Source organism: Pristis pectinata, chromosome 16, assembly GCF_009764475.1.
Source record: "Pristis pectinata isolate sPriPec2 chromosome 16, sPriPec2.1.pri, whole genome shotgun sequence".
Lineage (NCBI taxonomy): Eukaryota > Metazoa > Chordata > Chondrichthyes > Rhinopristiformes > Pristidae > Pristis > Pristis pectinata.
The window spans coordinates 24,548,633-24,567,267 of record NC_067420.1 but is presented as its reverse complement, the minus strand read 5'-3'; the positions used below and the strand labels follow the sequence as shown (position 1 = coordinate 24,567,267).

Here is an 18,635-nt window from a genome sequence, read left to right as displayed (position 1 = left end):
AACAATCAATACAGGCCATATTTCAAACTGAGAATCCTTTGGTCTGAATAGTTACTCACAATTGATTTATTTTTTTTCAGCCAGTAAGAGAAATGGGAATGCAGTTGGTGTGCAATCATTCACAAGAACATTGGGGTCCTCTATAAACAGAGACACCTTTTAAGCTGTAAAATTATTTTGTGCATGTGATTATACTGGTATTCATAGTTTGCACACAGATGCTGAAAATTTCCAAATCCTGGGTCAGTTGCATCCAAACCCTTGACCAACTGAGATTGAAGTAATCACTGGAGCTGTGCTGCCACACTTATCTAGTGAGTCCATGAGGTTGCACTAGAATATCCAAGCCTACTAATGAACCATAAAAGTTCAGGTCAAAAACAGTTATATTGAAATGGGAAGAGAATTATGGAGACACAAAGGACTGCAGATGTTGGAATCAGGAGCAACAAACAATCCACTGAAGAAATTCAGCGGGTTGAGAAGGATCTGCTGGGGGGGGGGGGGGGGGGGGGGGGGGGGGTGGGGGGGGAATGGGCAAGATATAGTTGACGTTTCAGGTTGAAACCCTGCAGCAGGTCCTGATGCAGGGTTTTGACCCGAAATGTCAACCAGTCCTTTCCCCCCCACAGATGCTACTCAACCCACTGAGATCCTCCATCAGAATGTTTACTGGGAACAGAATTATGTCTGGTGCAATTATTCCTCCCATCCTTATTCTCACCACTGAAAAATCAATCAATTTTGGGAAAACTGGAGCAAAATGTCTCCCTTGTGAAAACTGAATATGTTTAAACTGAGAATGGGCCAGTGGAGAATAGGGAAGTAAATGAAATCAAGTGACTGCAGAACCCATTTCATCTTTGTCTATTCCTACTATCTGAATCAAAACTTTGGATTGTTCAGGTGTAAAAGATAACTGGGAATGCAAGGGTTAATGACTGGCAATGTAAGGGTTAATGGTGTACAGCTATTCTTCCCATGGTGTGATAATGCCTCAACCATGGGGTGATTATAGTTATGGCTGTAAAAATGTCCAGGTGCGGGTGAGAAAGAAAGAAGTTTTTTTAGACGTTTTGCTAAAAGCTTGCTATAAGCAACTGCCTTACTAAGTGCAACTTCCCACAAAGGTTTCTCAAGAAGTGGGTTTAAGAGTAGGGGCACTGACCACAGATCTCCGAGTGGGATCAGTACAGAGCTTGGGTTACACTGTTTACTCTTTCTCTGCATCCTTCACCCCCGCTAGCATTAAACTAATAAAGTATTAGTCGTATATTCTTTGGTGCTGCTATTGTCTGATTTATTACAGTGCGGGTTGACTTTCACACAGGTGGAGTTTCCCCAAAGGTACTGCTACTAGCAACATGGGAAAACATTGCACTTTAAATTTTTCACCTCAGGGCTGGGCACCTTGTTCTGTCCAGTCACTAAAAGAGCATAATCTAAGGGAGAAATACTGAGGAGTCAAGAGGAGGAAGAGAGAAGTGAAGTGAGAGGTAATCAGAGCTGTGTTGGAAGAGGTACACTGAGACCACAAAGTATGGAAAATGGAAGTTGGGTATTGGGCTGTTGAAGAGATTTGCAAGAGAAGAGCAGTATTTAAGACAAGGTGGGAGGGAGGAAGGGAAAGATGCTGTGGAATGTACTGAAAATACAGTCCAACTTTTTTCTATACAGACATAGATGAAGCAGCATCAATGTGGTCAGTGAGGGCAACAGCAGAAGTGAAGTAGCTCGTAAAGGGATGATTAAAGCCTAGATTTTACTAATGAGTATAGGCCACACAGGCTGAACATTCTCAGTGAAACAGCCAAGGGGAGAAAAAAGGACTTTACTCAAACACTAATTAGACCATGGGATGCTTCATCTAGAATGTCTATAGAGGTGACTTCTTAAAAGGAACTGAATAAATAGCTTTCCAGCAAAGGAGAAAAAAATCAGGTTATAAAAGAGTGTACCGGGAAGAGAATGTGATTCACCTCATTTTCTCATTCCATGAAAATTCTCCTATGAGCTCAGAGAACAGTTTAGAACTTCTATTGCAAAGTTAAGATTGGGAGATGATGCCTTGTGTAAAGCAATCCAGATGCCAAGTGTGCTCACTGTCTTTGTATGATCACTCGTCCTAGGTTAGATTTGTCTGTGAGAGTAAGTTTTGATATGTGAGTTTCAAGAATAGATTCATTCTGATTCCAATTCACACTAAGCATCCCAGTTCAGAGTTTTGGCCCTCTCTTCCCCAAAATTTTCCCTAATGTTTGCTATCTATGTCTGGCCCTCTGGATTATGGGGGAATAACCATATATTATCATTGTGGTTTAGTTTCATTTTAAAAAGTTGAACTTTTTTTCAGAAACTCTAGAATGCCACTTTGATTACTTATAAAAGATAACTTTTGTCAGACGTTGAAGCTCCTCATCAATGCCTGAAGAGACACTTCAATCTAATCGTTAAAGGAATTTAGTAAAATATTGACAATCTAGTAAACCGAGTCATGAAAAGTAATCTCTGTCATGGTTGTCATGATGGAGTTTAACCCCCCACTTTCTGGAGACAGAACAAATGGAAAGGTAAAGACTCAGAAAAACAAATAAGATGATTGAAAGATGGATTCCATTTGAGTCATACAGAACCTGCACTACAGAAACACCCTTTTCAGATCAATCCATCCACACAATTTAGGCTCTTCATAAACATTGCCCACTCCACTGCATCTATTCCTTTCTCCTTCATGTGGCTTCCCGTCAAGTCCCTCAAAGCTATTCACTTCCAATAATCCCCTCGGCAAGTGAATTCCACAATCTTACCACTCTTGGAGTAAGGGAGTTCCTCCTGAATTTGCCACTAGACTTAATGGTATCTGCTTCATTTTTATGACCTATTACTCCACATCTGCCCTACAGAACCCTTTCCTAATTCTCAAGTCACTCTTCAGCCTTCGTTTTTCCAGGGAAGAGTCTCAGCAGCTCAGCCCTTTCTGATGAGTATACAGTATACTTTTGGTTCAGGTACAAATCTCGAGAACCTTTTGCATCCTATAATCCTTCGCATTGTCTGGAGATCAGACCTAAAGCAATGGCGTTTTCTTGTGAACAGACTTTGAACAGACAAAGAACAGACTTTGCCTGCTATTTACCGATAACCTTCTGAGTAAATAAACATTCCGTTTCAGCTATGTAAGTGCCTTACTTACTTTGACCAGTATGTCCCATTGGGGTGAGTCCTGTTGATTGTTAAGTCAGTCTGTGAGTTCCCAGGACGGCTGAAGCCCATGCTGGCATTCTTCTCGCCATTATCATACACAGCAAAAGCCATCAATTGAACTTTTCAAACAACAAAAACATCACAGTTTTTTTCGTGGGAAGCTAATTATTGGTTATCAGCCACGAAGTCACTTTTGCTTGAGTTTTTTTTTACAGAATTACAAAATACAGAAATTCAGTTCAACTTAGCTTAAATGTTTCGATTCCCATCTGAAACCAAACATGCCTGTTCCTCCTCCGATCCGGATCTGTTAGTCATACGTGTCACTTTAAAACCGAAATCAATTTCAGGACTTCCGGGTACATCTAAATCAATTTCACGACTTCCGGGTACTTTTTCCTTAGCTGGCAGGAAGCCAAAGAGAAGCCCAGTGCGAAAGAGATCCTCGCCTACAGGCGCGGCTTCTGGCCATCGGACCATTGCTCACAGTCCCCCCGTCTTATCTTGAAAGCGCGTTCAGGCATCAGCTAAATCCAAGCCCAGGCTGATGCAACTCGGTTGTTTGCTTATTCGAATAGTCGATGCCACTGCGTTTTGCTCAGAAACCTTAGGAAGAAGCTCATCACTTAATAAGCAAACTCGCAATCATGAATGTATCGAAAATTGCATCGGTAGAGCTCGTGGAGTTTGCAGCAACAATCGCTGTGCAGTGGCGTCCATATACTTGAATATAAAGCATAAATCTGTTTTCCCACTCTTCCTGCGACATAGGGAAGTTCCTGTCACATGCAAAAATGCAATGCCCAATAACTCTATGAAAATATGATTTTGATCCTTGAACTGTAGTAATTAATCTTGAAAGGCTATAAAAAGGAAAACAAAACAATCTTTCCACTGGTTTAAGTATATCACTTAATCAGCCACTGCACATCAAAAGCAATTGTTAGCTTCAGGTGAATGTTTGAGAACGGGAACCACTTGGGGCACAGATGTAATCCCAACCCCATTTTAAACGTGTTCAAGTTGTTCTTTAATTTTTATGGGCAAGTACCAAAAACTGGGTGGTGCACATTGCCAAGGCAATGCAGAAAGGATTGTAGAATGGTGCTTGCCCTCGTTTATGGCAAAAGCTTGGTTGTCATGTGCAAGTTGCTCTGTGTATGACACAGGTGTGGGCCATAAGTCGGTCACGCGGTATAGCAGTGTCCTGCGGTGTCCTTGCTATGTCCCGTTTCACCTGGATGTAGAAACTGGATTGTGATTGCAGAGTCATTATGTACAAATCTCCAGCCAACGTGGAGAAATGGGGAGAGTTTTGTGGAATTGTATGCAATGTGGCCCTTATCCTGATGTCTACCTGTATATGTTGCTGCATTAAGCTGTGCGTAGACCCCATGTATGCAAATACCAAGTGTCACTACGTGCTAAGGTTCTATCTGGCTCTGCAATTGCGAAAGATGTTGAGTCATCCTGCCACAGAAGCTTCCATTCAATTGGACTATGCTGCACCAACAATTCCTTGTAGAAAAGTTTGCGCAGAAGAACACTTCTGAACACAAGTCCATCAGGCAGTGGTTTGCACAGAATGTCTTTAAGGCCCTGTGGGGAAAGGAGATCATGGATCCATTCTTCTCCTTCTGGAATATGTGTTGCCAAGAAACTTTGGGATGGGATGCAGAGTGTTTGTTGAGGTTCATCCCATACATCTGTGTGGTATAGGCCTCTGATCTGCAGGCTACTCCCAGGGATGCACTGTGATAGACATCAAATGCTGCTGGAAGATAATCAATGGTGAAAGATGCATGTTAAGCTGCGTGAAACATGTTAGTCTTCGAATGCAAGCTATTGTCCACAATTGAATGTTTCAGGGTCACCTTCCAAGGTCCAGGAATATGAGCTGAGAGACACGCTGAAGCTTAGCAGATCAACCACAAAGGCTCTAAGGACAAAGACCTTTTGACTGGAACCTATATACAAACCTCTCAGACATCACTCATGGAATGACTGTGAAAGAAAAATTGATGTCATAGTGATTTAATGTAAATCTTGTAAACAAATGGAATGATACGCATGGTACAATGACTATGAATGTCCAATAGTTTTGCAAATTTTATGAATAACGTGTATTCTAGGGGGAAAAATCTTTATTTTTTAGGATAAGTAGAGATAAACTGTTATCATTAGAGGGTGGTTCTGGGGACATAGATATAAAATTTTACTGAAAGATAGAAGGGAGATGCAAGGAAACATTTTCTGTAGAGAATTGTTATATCTGGAGCCCATTCCCTGTAAGGATGGTGAAAATAGAATGAAACGGGCTTGCAAAAAGGAACTGGATAGCTGCTTATGGGAAAATAATTTGCGGATCTATGGGAAAGAGCCAGGGAATGAGGCAGATAGATTTGCTCTACTAAGAGTCAGCACAGACTTAATGGGCCAAATGAACACCTGCTATACCATAATAATTTTATGATTCTCATCCATCATTTTATAAAATTTTGATGTGAAGTTATTTGCAGTTAGTTGGAGCATCTTGTGAGCTATGTCTAGAGGAAGTCCTTCGTACTGGACTTGAAGAAACCTACTAACAACTCTTCAGCAGACTCTGTTAAACTTGTCAGTGCCATATGTTCATATTTTTATAATGAGAACAGTTTGTAAAAAATCTGAACATTTTGGCAATTCACTGATTCTCTGCTGACAGCTTCAACAAAGTGGAGGAGCAGGGAACCATTGATAGAATTTTTGGATTTCTGAATTTAACTGCATATTTAAATTTGATATCAGATTTCCTGTATGATGAGCATCATTATTTTTATCATAAATTCCAGCCTTTATAGTTTAGAGAGCAGAGAAGCAGGGTTGAATGGAGTAATGGATTATCTGGAAAGTATAAATCTATGGCAATACCATTAATGGCAAGGGATAATTCCAGCATCAAAAGATTGCTCATATTATATATGTGGAGATAGCAATTTATTGTTGAGAAAGTGAAGAAAAATGCAATAAAAGTAACAGGATTTTCTAGATAGGAAAAAAAACCAGACCATTTTCTAGTATGAAAATCAAGGAATTTGCATTTGCTGGAAATCTGAAACAAAAACAAAAAATGCTGGAAAAAAACTCAGCAGTTCAGGCAGCATCTATGGAAAGAGAAACAGTTTATATTTCAGGTCCAGGTCAGATGCTCAGAGGCCCTTCCACAACACCTTAGGGTCCATCATGTCTTGAAAACATTGATGAAGAATTTAACCTTTCAGGTAAAAGATTTCACTGTTTGTGAATGAGTAAGAGAAAGCTTCCTAGCTAGGTATCTGCAAAGTCAAAAAAATATCCAAGCCAAGCATCCTACCAAAAGTCAGGACAGCAGAAGAAGATATGGAGAGGATATGTGGGGACAGGATACTTATTTTAATTAACACAATATAAACCAGCTAAGTATTTCAGGACTGAAGTGGATGGAGTCAATGCACAACTGTTTCATTTCATTAGACATTATGTCAAGGCACCAAAAAGGAGCTGACAAAATGATGACCTACAGTTCCAAATAGGCCAGAGAAACTGTGGATATCAAAGTTGCATTATTCTTGATACTACAACTTTTATTATGATGAAACATAGAAAGTATCAGGAGTAGGCCATTCAGCTCCTGATTGTTCCTCTGTCTCAAAATCATACTCCCACTCTCTCATAAAACCGCTTGAAGCTAAAAATCCATCTATCTCCTTAAATACATTCAGTGATTTTGCCTTCCACTGCTTTCTGCACTGAAGGATGCCACAGGTTCACTATCTGCTGACTGAAGAAATATCTTTTCATCTGTCCTAAATGTCTTACCCCATATCCTAAGACTGTGACCACAGGTTCTAGACCAAGAGCACCCCCCCCACCCCACCTCACAGCCTCCCACTCCTCCCAACAGAAGAAACATCCTCTGGATTCAGTCTGTCTAGCCCCATCAGAATTTTGCATATTTCAATGAGATCCATTCTCATTCTTCTCAACTCTAGTGAAGATACATTTAGTCAGTCCAATCTCTCTCATACAACAGTCCTGCCAGACTATGAATCAGTCTGGTGAACCTCTGCTGCCATCCCTCTAGTGTAAGCATAGCCTTTCTTGGGTAAGGTCATTAAAACTGCACCCAATACTAGAGGGGTGATCTCTTCAAGGCCCTGGATGTTAACATAGCATTCAGGCATAATTTCATGGAAATAAAAACTACTTTCTCCCACAAAGTCAAAATCTATTCACTTAAATGGGCTTTCCCTGGATGATTTGGTAAAAAAACATAAATAACTCATTCAGTAGCTTGAAGGGTAGCTTACTAAGAATCAGTAAATTTAATTCATTTTGATAAGAACTAGTTTAAATGTAGTGAAATCAGAAAATGCTAGAAACACTCAACGGGCCATGCAACGTCTGCAGAAAAAGGAATGGAGTTAATGTTTTGGATCTGATGAAAGACCTTTGACCTGAAACATCGATTCTGTTTCTCTTTCCACAGATGCTACTTCACCTGCTGAGTGTTTCCAGCATTTCTGTTTTTTTTTTAGATTTCCAGTATCTTCAGTTTTTTGATTTATCATTTAGTTTAAATGTAGGACAGATCTGACTTTATTCATCCCTCAACCTATGTCAGGAGGTAAATTTCCAGATAGTTCCATAGGAAGAGTTCAAGGAGAACACTAAGGATTTGAAAGGTTCCTTGGCTTATTGAAACCCAGTATTTTTCCGCTAATGAAGCAAAAGCTCAGATGTTAAGACAAGAGAAATCAAGAGTGAAAAACAAAAAGTTACAAATGGCAAAACAGAAGGTGCCAAAAACAAAAGGAATTGGGAGAGCTGGAGATGGGCAAGATAGTTACAGCATGGTGTGAGCTCATTTCTTTGCCCATAAACAAAAGCTTAGACAACGTTTGAAAGTCATTTGCACAGGTACTTAGACAGGCATAGAAGGATATGGGCCTAATCCAGGCAAATTGGTTTAGCATATAGGTATCACATTCAGCATGGACAAGGTGGGCCAAAAAGGCCTGTTTTTGTGTTGTTTTATTCTGTGATTCTATGAATCAGCAGGAATAACACAGGACTGAGTTTCACATTACAACCATCCCACTTGCAACTCAAAATAGTACAAAGTCAGAGCATGATCATCAGGTACTTCATTGTTTTGATTTTCAGACTTTGACGTAGATGGCCAGGAGCCTCATTAATAAATTCAAATTGGAGTCAGTCAATTGGAAAAATGTCAACAGCATGCATTTAGTACAGCACCCTCTGAGTGCAGCATCTATGGAGTTTAGTGAGTAAGGGTCTTCAGTGAGGTTAGGGCAATGGGGATAGAATTAAGCAAATTGACTACATTAAGTAAATATTTAAAGGCAGGCAAGGCAGGGCAGGTATTGCAGCGTAGCAGCATTATGTGATAATTGATGAAAACTATTGGGAATGATGACAGCCACATCTGCAATAAGTGTTCACAGTGTGAGAAACCTCAGCTTAGAGTTGAAGAGCTAGAGTCTAAGATTCAGATACTACGATGTATCAGGGAGGGGGAGAGATACCTGGATACTTTATTCCAGGAGACAGTCAAATGCCTTAGATTAAGTACTATAGAAATGGAGTATATGACCGAAGGTGAAGCAGATACAGAAGGTAGTGTTGTAGGAGCCTCTGCTGTTGTGCTGTCCAACAACTACAAGGTTCTTGCAGCTTCTGTGAAATGAGAGCAGAGATTGTTGGGTAGATGAGCAATCTGACCCCTGGGGCTGCTCAAGTTGGAGAAGTGAAAAGGAATGAAGTGCTATAGTTAAGCAAACCATTACTGTTCTGTGCAGTCTTGAGTGTGAGTCCTAAAGGATATGTCACCTGCCCTTTGCCAGGACTAACAAAACTATATGTGTGCTAAATAGCAAAAACAGCCATGCAATGGACAAAGCTAAGTGATCTAATGGTCAAAAATCAGATTGAAGCTTTGGAATCCATCCACATCCTCAATGATGGTGGAACCTAGCATGGGTGTGCTAAAGACAAGGATGCAGCGTTTGAAACCATACTTAGCCAGAAATGTTGAATAGATGATCCACTTTGGCTTCCAACTTCATCCTAAGATCACTACCATCATAAAAGCCAATATTCAGCCAAGTTCATCCACTCCATGTGATATCAAGAAATGGCTAAGAACACTAGATACAGCAAAAGCTATGGAACTAGGAAACATCCCAGCTCTAGTACTGAAGAGCCTTTGCTCCAAAACTGATTGCACCTCAAGACACGCTATTCCAATACAGTCACAACAATACCTGTCAATATAGAAAATTGCCGAATAATGTCCTATTCACAAAATGCAAGACAAATCCAATCCAGCTAATTACCATCCAATGTCTGTCATTAGCAAAGTGATCGACAGTGTCAAAAATAGTGCTATCGAGCAGCACTTAGTCACCAATAACTCAGCAAAAAAGGCAGGGAATTAATCAAAGATAGCCAACATGGCTCTGTCAAGGGCAGATCCTGCCTGACCAATCTGACTGAATTTTTTGAAGAGGGAACAAAGTGTATTGATGAAGTTAGTGCAGTAGATGTGGTTTACATTTACTTCAATATGTCTATATCCCAAATGGGAGACAGGATGTTGGTAAATTGGATTCAAGTGGCTTGGCAATAGGAGTCAGAGGGTCATTGTAGAGTGTTGTTTTTGTGACTGGATGCTTGTGACTAGTGGTATTCCACAGGGATCAGTGCTGGGACCCTTACTGTTTGTAATATATGTGAATGATTTGTATGTGGATGTAGGAGGCATGATCACTAAGTTCACAGATGACATGAAGATTGGTGGAGTTGTTGACAGTGTGCAGGATAGTCTTAGGCTACAGGGTGATATTGATGTGTTGGACAAATCACCTGAGAAATGGCAGATGGAGTTTAAATCTGATAAATGCTAGGTGATGCATTTTGGGAATACTAATGTAGCTAGACATACATCATGGATGGTAGGGTCCTAGGGAGTATTGTGGAGCAGCAGGACCTTGGTGTACCAGTCCAAGGATCCTTGAAAGTCCAGTGCAGAAAGATAACATAGTTAAGAAGCCGTTTCTGATGTTTGTCTTCATTAGTTGGGGCATTAAATACAAGAGCAAAGAGGTTATGGTCCAACTTTATAAAGCATTGGTCAGACCTCAGCTAGAGTACTGTGTGTAGTTCAGATTATCACACTATGGGAAAGGTGTGCTGGAGAGGGTGCAGAGGGGATTCACCAGGATGTTGCCTGGGATGGAATGTTTCAGTTATGAGGAGAGAGTGGAAAGTCTAGTTTAGTTTTCTCTGGAATAGAGGAGGTTAAGAGAGGACATGATTGAAGTATATAAAATTATGAGGGTTTAGGTAGGGTAGACTGCAGGAAACTATTCCCCATGTTTGAGGTAGATAAAACTAGAGGACACAGGTTAAGGTAAAAGATTTAAACGGGATCTGATGGGCACTTTTTACACCCAGAGCGGTGAGTATCTGGAATACACTGCCTGAGAGAGTGGTGGAAGCAGAGTTGATGATTGCATTTCAGAAGTGTCCAGATGAACTCTTGAGGCGCCTAGTCATAGAAGGTTACGGCCAAGTGTAGGAAGATGGAATTAATTACGGATGGGTCCCCAATAGTCAATGTGGATGTGGTAGGCTGACTGGCCTGTTTCCATGCTCTATGATTCTATGAACTTGCTTACTGATGCCCTGTTTGAGTTTGGGTTTCACTAGAACCACTCAACTCCAGACCTTTTCACAGCATTGGTAGAGAGAAAAGCTAAATTTTAGAGATGTTGGCGCCAGAAGCGTGGTGACACTCGCGGGCTGCCCCCAGAACACTCATGTAAAAGATGCATTTCACTGTGTGTTTCGATGTACATGTGACTAATAAAGAAATCTTATCTTTTCTTAGATGAGGTGAGACTGATAACCCTTAACATCACCCTGGTAAAACTGATAAAGGGAAAAATCTCCAGTGGTTGCAATCATACCTCGCATGAAGGAAGATGACTGTGATTGTGGGAGGCCAATTATCCAGCCCAGGACATCACTGCAGGAGTTTCTCAGGGCAATGTTCTGGGTCCAACCACCTTCAGTTGCTTCATCAGTGACCTCCCTACTATCATAAGGTGGAGATGTTTGCTGATGATTGCACAATGCACAATTTCATTTGCAACTCGTCAGCAAACCAGTCCATACCTGTATACAGCACAATAGCAACATTCAGGTATGAGCTAATAATTGGCAAGTAATATTGACATGCAGTGACCACCTCCAACAAGAGAAAGTCAAACCACCTAACTTTAACATTCAATTGCATTACCATTGCAGAGTCCCCACCACCACCAATCTGGGAAAGTCACCATTGACTGACAAACTCAATTGGACCAGCCACAGACATATTATAGGTACAAGAGGTCAGAGACTGGGTACCCTGCAGCAACTGACTCTCCTTATAACACCACCATCCACAAAGCACAAGAAAGGAGTGTGATGGAATACTTACCACATGCCTGGTGGTGTGGAGCACTAACAATTCCCAACACCAACCAGGACAAAGCACCCCTCCATCACTCTAAGCATTTATTCCCCTCACTGTCAACACACAGTCACTGCAGTGTGCACCATCCACAAAAGGGACTGCAGTTATTCATCTAGGTTACTCTCTTCACCTCCCAACCTGTAGCCAATATTGCCAAGAATGACAAGGGCAGTAGGTGCAAGGGCAGGTTCCCCCTTCCAAGTTGTACTGACTTGGAAATATTTTGATAATCTTTCAAAATCATTGGATCTAAATCCTGGTACTTCTTACCTAACAGTAAAAATTCAAGGTGGTGGTTCATCAGTACCATCTTTCAAATGCAATTTGGGATGAACAATAAACACTGGCCTTGCCAGTGACGCCCAGATCCTGTAAATGAAAAAAATAATTCACAATGTTCAAGTTATTTCATTTGATTGTGGCAGAAAAGGTTGCAAACAGCCTGTGGCGAAGCACCGAATCACAAGCAGCAACTTTCCATGTTTGAGTAGGGACCTGTGGAAAATACCAAGTTTCTATCAGTTTCATGGTAATTGCCAAAACTACCATTGCATCATTCAAGCCAATATCTTCCTTAAAGGTGTATAAAATTACTGGCCAATAAGGAGTTGTTAATGATCTTTTGAATGGCAAAATAAAGCAGATTTCAAGCAGGTCACTTCCCTTTCCTGCTATTCATCCTTTCCATCGTTTTTCTGTTCTCATATCCACAGATCCCTGAAAGTTGCCTCACAGGTGGAAAGGGTAGTTAAAAAAGCTTATGGGATGTTACTGTTCATAAATCGTGGGATTGAGTTTAAGAGCCACAAGGTAATGATGCAGTTCTACAAAATTCTGGTTAGACCACACTTGGAGTACTGCGTCCAGTTCTGATCGCCTCATTATAGCAACGATGTGGAAGCGTTGGAAAGGGTGCAGAGGAGATTTACCAGGATGCTGCCTGGTTTAGGGAGCATGCATTATGAGGAGAGACTAAGGGAGCTGGGGCTTTACTCTTTGGAGAGAAGGAGGATGAGAGGAGACATGATAGAGGTGCACAAAATATCAAGAGGAATAGATAGAGTAGACAGCCAGCACCTCTTTCCCAGGGCACCAATGCTTAATACAAGAGGGCATGGCTTTAAAGTAATGGGTGGGAAGTTCAAGGGAGATATCAGAGGAAGGTTTTTTACCCAGAGAGTGGTTGGGGCATGGAATGCACTGCCTGGGGTGGTGGTGGAGGCAGGTACATTGGTCAAATTCAAGACATTGCTAGATAAGCATATGGAGGAATTTAAAATAGAGGGATATATGGGGAGAAGGGGATAGATAGTCTTAGGCGAGGTTTAAAGGTCGGCACAACATTGTGGGCCAAAGGGCCTGTATCGTGTTGTACTGTTCTATGATTCTATGATATTATCAAAGGTTACTTCTGTTTTGCATCCCACCATGTCTCCCAGTTTACCTTGTTATATTTCCTTCATTCACGGACCAGGCCACACAAACATTTAATGTCAAACTCTAATGTTCAAGTTGTTCTTATATTGTAACTATCATCAATACATAACAGGTTTCAGAAGCAGGGCTTGGAGCTGGAGGTGGCTGGGTGATGGGGGCACTATTAACAATATAATCAGGAGATTAACTGGACATCTTGCGTTTAGGGGTAGGTTAGATTAGGATTTGGGAGAGGAACGTGTACTGATAGGGTCAGATGAAGGCGAGAGAAGGCTCCTGGGAATTATAAACATTCGCTGAAATCAGTTGGAGAGCAAATAACTCGTGCTCTGCTGTAAGTTCTATCTAATTAACGGGGCTGCAAACTATAAATGAATAGCAAGAACTGCATATGTAAAAACCAGGTTTAGTCCAGAGGAGGGTTAGATATAGAACGCAGCAAAAACCAATATGCACCAACAATCTGCAAACAAAAAGGAATGCAGTGAAATCGGAGTCCTGGAATCAGGAATGCGAACAAACAATAAGGGCTGCAAGCGTTAGAAAGCATCAGGGTACCCAGGGCATGGAGAGTGCTCTGTGTCAACAGCTCCAATCGGATTGAAAATATCAAGGCCGCAACCGGAACCAGATAAGGACTATGACCAGAGGTAAATGGCTGAGAGAAACAGGGGTGAACAACGTTGTATTTTTTTTAAAATTAATTTAAAAAAACTCTTGTTTACCTGAGCCCAGCGGTCAGATCGCGGAAGTTCCCTAGCCCCACCTTGTGGTGTACCTCTACTTTGTGGTACGGACGTATGGGGTGGTTTTACATCGCCATCTGGAGATACAACTAAACTCATTAACATTCAATAATAGCTTTATTAACGTCGTAGCACTCCTCCAAACCCGCTTGTTGAATATATTGGGATTCGTAAATGTGTTACTAAATACTTCTGTACTTTTGTCTCCCAACCCAAACCGAGTATTGTGCGCCGTGACTGGCTCTTGGTAAACCCCAAAGGTCATTGCTTCTTTAAAAAAAGACTGAAATCTCCTGTGAAACTTATTTTAGGAGCAAGAAAGGTAATCAGAATTGATCAAAACGCCCAACTAAATATTGACAGTTCAATTTTCACTGAAGTAACTTTATTTAAAAATAACTTATTCGGAAATCAAATTAAACTTTGAAATGTTGCCAATTGAACTTTTTTTAAAAAATATATTCAAAACGATTACGGTTTGTATTTCAATGTGTTACATACGGGAAATAGAACAAAGTGGTGTGCGATGGAAAACATGGTAGGAGATTCCAGAAATACAGTACCAACATTCACAATTTGTCAGGTTTTAAATTAGAATATAGACATTTAATTGGAATTTTTTGGTAACAGGGAGTTCTGTTGCTAAGATATTTGACAAAGTAATGCAGATTGGTTTGATTCTTTTCCCCATTACAATATCATCACATTTTATGAAAATAGTACCCCAAACAGAAACCATTTCTGCTTCCAACTGCTACATTAACCCGTGTTGTCTTGCTCTATCAGAAATATTCTCTTTATTCTACCCATCATTCCTACACCTTCTCTGCAATTGAAAACTTTTCTCTTTCCCAGTTCTGAGGGGGGTCTTGATCCTGAATCAGAAACTCAGTTTCTCCTTACAATTTGGTGCAGCGGCACAGCCAGCAGAGACACAGCCTCGCAGCACCCGGAGACTCAGGTTCAATTCTGACCTCAGGTGTTGTCTGCATGGATTTTACGTGTTCTCGGTGTGACTGTGTGGGTTTCTTTCGGGTGCTCCAGTTTCCTTCCATATCCCAAAGACATGCAAGTTGGAAGGTTAATTGACCACTCTAAATTGCCCCCAGTGAGTAGATGAGTGGTAGAACTAGAGGGGGTAGTTGATCAGAATGTTGGGAGAATAAAATTTGAAATTAATGTAGGATTAGTGTGCAGACTCAGTGGGCTGAAGTTGTATCTTTCTATGACTATGCTTCCTGGCCTATTGAGGGTTCCTAGCATTTTCCGTTTTTATTTCAGATCTCCAGCACCTGTAGTTTTTTTTAAACCTAAGAAAAGTTGATTTACCCATGAGATCTGTATTCACATAACAAATTTAATTCCCTTTACATATCATGTTGAGCCATCCACAACGTTTATGGAAAATGTATCACATGTCCATCCATTCACCTGGGACATTTCGAAATCACAGCTCCTCTTCACAGTCAAGAGAGTGACCAAAATGAGTTTTCTTAAAACAATGACATAGGTTTTGAATTTGCAATACACAGCAATTCCTAAATCAACATATAAATAAATTTTCCATTGGCTGTTCAGCACAAGTTTGAGATTTTTTTTAGAAGCCAAAATGTCATATTATGCAATACAGTGCATTATTCTGTTGCTTTGGTGGTACTCTATGGTTTATAGGCAACAAAAGCTAATTGCTGTTAAGTAAACATCATCTCAGTTTTTTTTGTACGGGAATATTACTGGATTTGGAAGTTTTTTTGCACTTTTCAGTCTTCCAGACAAGATTTCGCTCTATTATGAACATTATTTTGCACATGAAGTACAATATCCAATAATTTAATCACATCCCATGAATCTTCAATGGGCTCAAATCATATTAAATTTAATTATCCAACTGTGCCAATCTACAAAGATGCTTTAAAGATATTTCAGGTTAGTCAGAGTCATACAACAGGGAAACAGGCCCTTCAGCCCAACTCATCCATGCTGACCATGATCCCCAACTATTTGCCCGCATTTGGTCCATATCCCTTAAAACCCCTCCTATCCATGTGCTTATCCAAATGTCGTTTGAATATTGTTACTGTACCTGCCTCACCATCTCTGGAAACTCATTCCATATTCGCACCACCCTCAGCATGAATAAGTTGCCCCTCAGGTCCCTTTTAAATGCTTCCCCTCTCACCTTAAAGCTATGCCCTCTAGTTTTTGGTTCCCCTTCCCTGGGAAAAAGACTATGCATATTCACCCCATCTGTGCCCCTCATTTTACACAACTCTATAAGGTCACCCTCTCAATCTCCTATACTCCAAGGAATGAAATCCTAGCCTGCCCATCTTCTCTCTATAACTGACACCTTGAGTTCTTGCAGCATCCTCGTAAATCCTCCCTGCACTCTTTCCTGTTTAATGATGTCTCTTGTATAACAGGGCGACCAAACTGTACACATTACTGCAAGTGCGATCTCAACACCATCTTGTGCAACTTGCCTACAAGCAATACCATATATATCTATTAGAGTGCTAATGTCACTTAAAGGTCCTCTACTCAAAATTAGTCAGCAATAAGTTGAATATGCATTGTCAATTCCATTCAGACTCTGTGACTCCCATGGCTCTCAATGAAAGTTTCTGTAAAAGAACCACCTACAGAGCAAGGAGCTTGAGTGCCCTCCTAACATGCATTGCAGGTGGCTTCAAAGGAATGGGCCAACTTGGGCTTCAGACTGATGTACAGGAAGTAGGCTCATGCACAGAAAGTGCAAATCTGCTAAGTGTAGAGGGAAGGCTTACTGTGGATCCCAAAGTATTATTTACAGAAAATAAGATGTCACATTGCATCAGGGGCTTGATCCTTGAGCAAAGAAATTTATTTGCATCCTAACCTTGCATCAGAATGTGAATGTAGTAGTAAAGCATTATGGTTATTGGCCAGTCAAACATAAATTATTTGAGTTCTTATATCCAAATCAGAGATTATGAAATTCAAAAGAAGATTGTGTGAATTTTAGATCTTTTATTTACTTCTAAAATTTGAAGAATTTTGTCACCAAAATAAACATAACTTTTTTTCCCCAAAAACATTAGCTCAGCAGTTAATAAGGATGTTGTTTCTAATTGTTGAGATCATGCGTCAAAATATTCTGCAACATAAAGATTTATAACAATCTGCTTCAACCCGCTCACCTTTCAACTTGGTACACAGAAACAAATTCATCCACCCAGATGATTTTTTTTATATATATATATATATGTATGTGTGTGTGTATATATATATATATATATATATATACACACATACATACATACACACACATACATATATACACACACACACAATGCACATATCCCACAAGTTCTCCATCTCACCATTGAATCCAAAGCTTTTCGCCTCAATGAAAACGAATGAACAAGGTTCCAATGTTTCTTGTAATGAGGCCGCTGAATATATGAAAAGACTGCTTAGCGAGATACTAGTATTGATAAATTCACGAGGAAACTGGATGGTTTAGTGGACAGGTGATTAAGAGACTTAAATGACGTTCATCAACTTTGTATTTGGAAAGATGGGGGTTCTAACTTGATCAGTGGAAAGAACCCAAATACAAAATGTTAAGAGGAATAGATGGACAGCCAGTGCCTCTTTCTCAGGGCACCAATGCTCAATACAAGAGGGTATGGCTTTAAAGTAATGGGTGGGAAGTTCAAGGGAGATATCAAAGGGAGGTTTTTCACCTAGAGAGTGGTTGGTGCATGGAATGCACTGCCTGGGGTAGTGGTGGAGGCAGATATGTTGGTCATGTTCAAGAGATTGTTAGGTAAGCATATGGAGGAATTTAAAATAGGAGGATATGTAGGAGGAAGGGGTTAGATAGTCTTAGGCATGGTTTAAAGGTCGGCACAACATGGTGGGCCGAAGGGCCTGTCTTGTTCCATGGTGGTTCATACTTCTTAAGTAAGTACATTGTATATATTACACATAGCCATTTCTAATTGGAGTACTTGGAAATAAAATCTTAGATTCCTTATAATATTCCATTCAAATAAGTCCCTTCAAAGAGTAATTCACCATTTATTGATATTTGCACATGCTTAAATTTTTTGTAATTTTAGAATTCATACTTCTACAAAATAGTTACTATATACAGAGAAGTTCCTTTAGAATAAAAATTATCAGAAGACACTGATAGATAATTATGGGGCAAGAATAATAGAGTACTGAAACTAACAATGTCTCCCGGATTTTGTGCATCTTAAGGTACTATTTATGGAAAGAAAATCCCAAAGTTTATACTGCATTGAATGAGGCAACTTTATACCAAAAATGAGAACCACATGGATGATTTATACTCTCTACTGGATGCAGAAGGGATTTGGAGCTGATGGGATTTTCTATTGACCTGTATCTGAAGTCTCAATATCTGCCATTACTATAGTAGGGTAACACACAAAGGAGCTGAAGGAACTCAACGAGTCAGCAGCATCTATGGAGAGAAGTGAACAGTCAGCGTTTCAGGTGGACACCCTTCATCAGGCTCTCCAGCTCCCTTGTGTTGCTCCAGATTTCCAGCATCTGCAGTCTCTTTTGTCTCTACTATAGCAGGGCAACTGTTATCACATTTGATTGGTATTTTCATATCTAAGGAAATGGCAGAATTTTTAGATTGAAGAGGAAAGTACATAAAAGTAAAA

The 18,635-nt window shown here is 40.3% G+C and overlaps 1 protein-coding gene across 3 annotated transcripts in view; it reads right to left on the bottom strand.

The window, feature by feature from the left end:
• The window catches only part of slc17a9b (solute carrier family 17 member 9b), a 31,324-nt gene extending 27,388 nt beyond the window's left edge, over positions 1-3,936 (bottom strand). For 2 of the 3 annotated variants that reach the window (XM_052031240.1, XM_052031241.1), the window contains exon 1: positions 3,194-3,935. In XM_052031240.1, the coding sequence (XP_051887200.1) occupies positions 3,194-3,315 (122 nt within the window). In that variant the 5' untranslated portion in view covers positions 3,316-3,935. Of the gene's footprint in view, positions 1-3,193 lie in introns of all 3 variants that reach the window. The other variant, XM_052031242.1, reaches the window with a different exon arrangement.
• Positions 3,937-18,635: the final 14,699 nt, after the last annotated feature.